The sequence below is a fragment of the Salvia splendens genome, chromosome 21 (genome assembly GCF_004379255.2).
Source record: "Salvia splendens isolate huo1 chromosome 21, SspV2, whole genome shotgun sequence".
Lineage (NCBI taxonomy): Eukaryota > Viridiplantae > Streptophyta > Magnoliopsida > Lamiales > Lamiaceae > Salvia > Salvia splendens.
Genome location: NC_056052.1, coordinates 6,842,208 through 6,849,389, shown reverse-complemented (window position 1 = coordinate 6,849,389; position 7,182 = coordinate 6,842,208). Strand labels below are relative to the sequence as shown.

At 39.2% G+C, this 7,182-nt stretch overlaps 1 protein-coding gene across 1 annotated transcript; it reads left to right on the top strand.

Moving 5' to 3' along the window:
* Positions 1-3,083: 3,083 nt before the first annotated feature.
* On the top strand, positions 3,084-5,160 carry LOC121783185 (beta-amyrin 28-monooxygenase-like). Its single transcript, XM_042181175.1, has 3 exons — positions 3,084-4,242; positions 4,392-4,579; positions 4,684-5,160. Exons 1-3 carry the CDS (start codon positions 3,291-3,293, stop codon positions 4,978-4,980), a joined length of 1,437 nt encoding a protein of 478 aa, XP_042037109.1. The 5' UTR covers positions 3,084-3,290; the 3' UTR covers positions 4,981-5,160.
* The last annotated feature ends 2,022 nt before the right edge of the window (positions 5,161-7,182 follow it).

Sequence of the window (7,182 nt, the reverse complement as noted above, 5' to 3'; positions counted from 1 at the left end):
CAGCTTCAATATCCCTTCCCACAGACGGCGCCACTTGTTAGGATTCGCACACACAAGGCTTTCACACACTCAATAAGATCACACACACACTCACTGTTGTATGAGATCACACAATGCAGAAAACACACACACTCACACTTTGAGTATTGAAGATGATAATCTTGGAGAGAAAACTGGAAAACTCTTTATTGATTAAACTCTACTCTAAACTACATACACGGTGAGCTATTTAAAGCTCTACAATCAAGTAGCAACTGCTACTAACTAACTACAAGAAGAATCAAGAAAGCAAGAAGAATAACCGCTACATCTCAGCTAACTAACTGCTGCTCCAACGGCTAGTTCGGCTAGGTTGCTTCTTCCTTCTCGGTTTAAGACCGAACTCCTTCCTCGGCTCAAGACCGAACTCCTTCCTCCTCGGCTCATTCCAGCTCAACGCCGAGCTTCCTTACCGAGCTTCCTTACCGAGCTTCCTTACCGCGCTCCCTTCTAGCTGAGCTTACCGACTTCTGCCTTCTTCTTCTCGGCTAGTTCCAGGCTAGTTCCAGCTCGGTAAGCCGAGCTTACCGAACTCCTTTCTAGCCGAGCTTCTTCCAACTGAAATGAGCACTCCATTATTACAGCATTGTTAGTGGAGAATGAGTCACATCTCATTAGATAGTAAAGAGTTTCCAAAATTAGAAATTGCATATTCTTGTGGGTCAGAATAAAAAGGAAAGAATGCATATTCTTGTGGGACGGATGCAGTATATGTTATAGGGGATGTGATCATATGATAACCCATATTTATGGTAATAACCTAATAACTTATCATTTTATGAACGAAATATATATAATTTTTGCTAAAAATGATATTTATACTCAATAAAATGATATTATTTCAACATGTATAAAATGATACTTGTTATCAATAAAATGATTTATGTTTGTATCAAATGTTTATGTTCCATAAAATGATATTATGTCTGTATATAAATTATATTAATATAAATAATATTATGCTTGTATAAAATGATATTTTAGCAAAAATAATATATTTCATCTATAAAATAAAAGGTTATTAGGTTATCACCCGAAATATTAGTTATCATTCTAACTCACCTTATGTTACAGTATGTGATTTAAAGAAACTTGGAAAAAGTAATACTCCCTCCGTCCCACAATAATTATCACTCTTATTGTGGGAACGGATTTTAAGAAATGTAAAGAAAAGTTGGTTGGAAAAGTTAGTGGAATGTGAGATCCACTTTTTTATATTGGTTTTATAATAAAATGTGAATGAAGTGAGTTAGTGGAATGTGAGACCTACTTACCATTTATGGTAAAAATGAAGTGTGACAATTATTGTGGGACGGACCGAAATGGAAAAGAGTGACAGTTATGGTGGGACGGAGGGAATAGTATATTCCATTAAAACTCATTATTTTTGCTAACATTTAGCAAATCCGTTATTGGTCGTTGAGTTGTTTTGAGTCAGGGTAACGGGAAAAGATAAATGTACATAAATTGTACATGTACGCAATATACTTAAATTTTTAAATTTAATTGAATTTACTCAAAAATTAATTATGTTATTTATTGTATTATATATAGCAATAAGAAAGAAATGATATATAAATTTTATGTCAAATTATAACATGATTTCGACCTTGATTTGAATTAATTATGTAAAAAAATAAGTTTTTTCTTAACTATACATTTATTTAAGCTAAAATTCCAAAATCTTATCGAAGTGTTGCAAAATGATTAGTATGAAATTTATTTTAAATCCATTAATGTTTATAAATCGATTTTCAAAGTAACATGTTAAAAAAAGTTCGATTATGTACGGACAATTATGTGCGATTATCACTGCATGTTTCTTAAAATAATAATTAGACCGCAATCCACAATATATATTCATATGACTAGACCATCCATATTTTTTTTAAACTTTTAAGAGTATTTTAGCCGTAATTAATTTGACTTGTCACCACCCCACTTTATTCTCATTCTATTACAAGCACAATTCTAGTCCTTGTCATACAATTCCTTATTGTTCATTGTCTCACATATTGTTCTTTTAATTTCTCTTCTTTCGTAGTTACGTATACTAATATTTTTAATTAATTTCATATATGAACAATCATAATATTGTAAGTGCAAATTAAGTACTTCAAACTACAAATAATAAATAGACTATAATTAAACTAAACATCAAATAAATTGAAAAGGATAGAAGAAATTGAGAATAATGGATTAACTGTAAGGAAAAATGAGAAAAAAATTGAAGAAGAATATAGTGTGGATGAAGTGAGGAGAAGTTGACAAATTACAGGAAGGTATATGTTAAAAAAAACTAATTAAAAACGTGTGTGTGTTAATTTCTTTTACCTTATTATGCATCAACCATATAGAAAATGCAACATGTTTTCTTAAATTCCAGGCGTCTAGATATTCATCTAATGGATCATGTTAGTGGTTAGTTAATTATTAGGTTGGTTTCACAGTAATATACTCTTTTTTATTTTAATTCCAAACGTATTAGGCTCCCCAAACCGTATTTCAATTTAAATAAATCGTAAATTAAAGTTGAAATCTTATAATCTTAGATATATACTCCCGTAAAAGGAAAAGAAGTTGTGGAAATATAAACGACCAGTTTCTTATTGTCTTTTCCTGTTGTTATAGTAAGTTTAATTAGTATTAGTACCATCTCCATCCATGATTTGGAATTGGGAGTTCGGCACTAGTTTTAGAAAATAAGTATGTAGAAAAAAAATAGTGGAACGTCAGTGTAATATTTATTTACTAGTTTTATAGTAGTAGTAATAAAATGTACTATATGAAATGAATTACTATTATGAGATGACCCGAAATGAATCGAAAGTGGATGGACCAAAATGCAAATTGAGATTCCTAATAACGAAGAAGAAGTAGTAGTAGTTTTGTTAGGTGGGGTGGAGTGAATACCATTTATTTACATTTATTTGGTAGAACGCCATAAAATAACAACTATAATTAATAAAATAAAAGAGAACAAATGACGCAGTTAAGAAATAAAATAGCTTCTTCTTCCCCATGTTCCGCACTGCACGCCGATCAAGCACCAAAAGGAAACGCTGACGCTACTTCTACCGGCTCACCAAATTTGACCGCCATTACTAATTATTCAATTAATTATCCCACAATTAATTATTAATCATCTCATTCTCCCTAATCTCCACTCATAAACTCATATATAATCATCCCTTTCCCCTTCACACAAATCCAAACCCATTTCCTCTTCTTTTCCCTTCAATTCTCAAGCTATGGAGCTTTTAACCCTAGCCGCTTCAATTCTCCTCATCGCCCTCACATTTTTCCTCCTCCGCCGCAGCTCCAGCGACGCCACACTGCCACCTGGTAGCTTCGGCTGGCCAATCCTCGGCGAGAGCGTCGAATTCCTCTTCGGCAAGCCGGAGAAATTCGTCGGCGATCGGATGCGAAAATACTCCCCGGATATCTTCAAAACCAAAATCCTCGGCGAGAAAACCGCCGTGATCTGCGGCCCCACCGGCCACAAATTCCTCTTCTCCAACGAGCAGAAATTATTCACCGCATTCCGCCCCCATCCAATGCAGCACCTCTTCCGCTCCTACAAGCCTAAATCCGCCGCCGCCGTGCCGCCGCCGGCTGCGCTGCTGCCTTCCAAAGACAACGACGAGACGAAGGCGATTCGCCAGCCCGGATTCCTGAAGCCGGAAGCCCTAATGCGATATCTGGCGGGAATGGATTTGATCACCCAAAAGCAGCTGCACATTCACTGCCACGGTAAAAAAGTGGTGGAGTTTTACCCGCTGTCAAAAACAATTACTTTAACCATCGCGTGCCAGTTTTTTTTGGGGATAAATAACCCGGAGCGGATCGCGCGGTTTGTTAAGAACTTTGATGACGTCACGGTGGGGATGCATTGCATCATGCTGAATTTGCCTGGGACTATTTTTTACCGCGGTAACAAGGCGGCGGCGGCGCTACGGAAGGAGCTGATCGCGGTGATCAAGGAGAAGAAGGAGGCGATGGCTAAGGGCGGGCCGCTGCACGACATCTTGTCGCATATGATTGTGGCGTCTGACCCGAGCGGGAAGTCCATGCCTGAGCCCGAGATCGCGGATAAGATGATGGGGCTTTTGACCGCCGGGTATAGCACTGTCGCGACAACTATGACTTTCTTGATGAAGTATTTGGGACTGAACCCCGATATTTATGAACGAGTTCGTGCAGGTACAAAGTCTCACTTTTTACTAATAATGTTTCAATCACTTTATTTTTTTTTATTAAAACTTATGACATTTATGACTATTTTTTACTTGTAAAATTATTTGTTATATATGATGAAATTTGAATTGATTTTGAATTATTTAAAATTTCAGAGCAATTGGCGATTGCGGCGGCTAAGAAGGAAGGAGTGCCATTGGATTGGGAAGATATGGCAAAGATGAAATATTCATGGAATGTGATATGTGAGACAATGAGAATGGTTCCTCCATTGCAAGGGACATTTAGAGAAGTGATTGAAGAATTTACTTATGCTGGCTACACTATCCCCAAGGGTTGGAAGGTAATTGATTATTAGGGCTTGTTACTTCGAGTCAAAGAGATTGTATACATTTTATAAGTATATTTTGAGTGAGACAAATAATTGATGAAATGTGTGATTTGTAGGTATATTGGACTGTGAGCACGACAAGCATGAACCCACAATATTTCAAGGACCCAGAGAGGTTCAACCCGTCGAGGTACGACGAGGGAGAGGCGCCTCCTCCATACACCTATGTGCCATTCGGAGGAGGGCTGAGAATGTGCCCGGGAAAAGAGTATGCAAGGATATCAATATTGGCTTTTGTTCACAACGTCGTGAAAAAATACCGATGGGAAGTGGTCGACCCGAACGAGAAGGTCGAGGGAGATATGATGCCGGAGCCCCAAAAAGGGCTGCCGGTGCGTCTTTACCAACATTGATGCAAAGGGACAGGCCGAAAATTGTTTGTTGTACAATCTAAGTCAAATGAAGGAATTGAATCCTCCTTTTAATTTCTTTTATGGATACATGTTATTGAATGTCTAGTTTTAGTATCAGTTTTAATGATGTTCTAAAAATATGAAAGTTTTTGTTGGAATGATACCAAACATTTTTAAGTAGTTAGGTCTATGCCCTCTCCTAAAATGCCACTCCATTATTCGGATTTAGTTGACTTTAATTTTCACTTTTGTATCGGCCCATACACACTTTTTTTCGAAACATAAAAATCTTTTGAAGATAAAACAAATGATGAATTATATATCAATTCATTGTAGTGCTAATTTGTAGGTCCCAACAACGAGATATATAGTATGGGTGATAGTATTTTTTTATTATTATAGTTAACAATGTAAAATTTTGTATCGATCGGATCTCAGTGTTACATAGACCGGAACTTTTTTTTATCTTGAGAGATTAACAATTTAATGGTCATCAATGGAACATTATTTTTTATGTATATTATTGTTTGAATATGTTTACACCCAAATAAAATAAGAATAGGGATCTAATCATATCCTTCAAGTAAACGATGCTAATCTTTAAAATAAGGGATATTGACATCTAATATAATGAAACTTTAAAAAGTCGGATTTTTCTATGAACTTTACTCCGAGTTTGTTTTTTTCCACGAATGAAAAAATTCATGTTATTTTAATAGATTGAAGAACAATTTTGGATGGTGTGCTTCAAGAAAAACTATCTTAAAATATTGTAAAACTTGAAACTCTCAAAATTGATGTCGAGAAATTACGAAAAAAATCCGTATCATAATATTATTTGGGAAATTTTTTCATTCGTGGGAAAAAACAAACTTGGGGTTAAGTTCGTGATATTATTTGTCAATTTTAAAGTTCTTGGAAAAAACCCTACTTTTAAAAAGTTTTATAACATTAGGCCATCCGCAATGGGCGGACGATGGCACGCCCGATGGCGCGCATCGTCCGCGCCATCGATCGTCCGCGCCCATTGCGGATACGGACGATAGGTCGCGGACGATCGTCGCGGCCGATACTAAGGGCGCGGAGGATGGCGCGCCCGATGCCTATCGTCCGCGCCATCGTCCTCCCCATTGTGGCGTACACGGACGATGGCCGCGGACGATAGGCATCGTCCGCGCCATCGTCCTCCCCATTGTGGCGTACACGGACGATAGGTCGCGGACGATGGCACGCGGTTTGGTTTTCTATTTAAAGAGCGTTTGTCATTCATTTGTGCATACCTCTACATATTCTCTCTCACAAATCCAACCAATATGAATCCCGGCGACGACACCAATAGTTCTAGTTCCTCTGATGAGTCCAGTAATAGCATAGATATAGCATTAAATGCAGTCGTTGAAACGGCGATGACGCATTGCTATGCGTTGATGCAGCGCCAGGCGGCAGCGGCAGCGGCCTCTGAGCAAGTCCATAGACCTATTCGACATAGGTCGTATATCCGACGCGACCACGCGGAAGCTCACACACGTCTGGTTGAAGACTACTTTGCCGATCAACCGCGATGGGGCCCGGCTGTTTTTCGGCGCCGATTTAGAATGTCGCGGTACCTGTTTCTCAGCATTGTTCGGACATTGTCTTCACGTGATGAATTCTTCACGTTTCGGGAGGACGGCATCGGCAAACCCGGCCTTACACCATTGCAAAAGTGCACGGTTGCACTCCGTCAGTTGGCCTATGGCACCACGGCGGACCTTTTCGACGAGTACCTCCACTGCGGGGATTCTACAGGCCGCGATTGTCTGAAGCGCTTTTGCCGGGGGATAGTAGAGGCTTATGGCGACACATATTTGCGCAAGCCGACTGCCACTGATTGCCAGGGTCTGATGCAGATGCACGAGACGGCGCACGGGTTTCCTGGGATGCTCGGGAGCATCGACTGTATGCACTGGCAGTGGAAGAATTGTCCGACGGCGTGGAGAGGCCAGTTCACAAGTGGATACAAGGGCAGCCACCCGACGATGGTCCTCGAAGCCGTCGCTGACCATCGGCTATGGATCTGGCATGCTTACTTCGGCGTAGCCGGGTCGAACAACGACATTAACGTCCTCAACTCGTCCACCCTCTTCACCGATCAATGTAATGGCAACGGCCCGGCCATCGAGTTCACTGCCAACAGACGCCAATACCATATGGGGTACTACT

What these genes read in the sequence shown, in the direction of transcription:
- LOC121783185 (XM_042181175.1), top strand. Translation starts at nt 3,291, where the DNA reads ATGGAGCTTTTAACCCTAGCCGCTTCAATTCTCCTCATCGCCCTCACA. An exon ending in TTATGAACGAGTTCGTGCAG is followed by an intron (nt 4,243 to 4,391) that starts GTACAAAGTCTC and finishes TTAAAATTTCAG; the next exon opens with AGCAATTGGCGATTGCGGCG. An exon ending in CTATCCCCAAGGGTTGGAAG is followed by an intron (nt 4,580 to 4,683) that starts GTAATTGATTAT and finishes TGTGATTTGTAG; the next exon opens with GTATATTGGACTGTGAGCAC.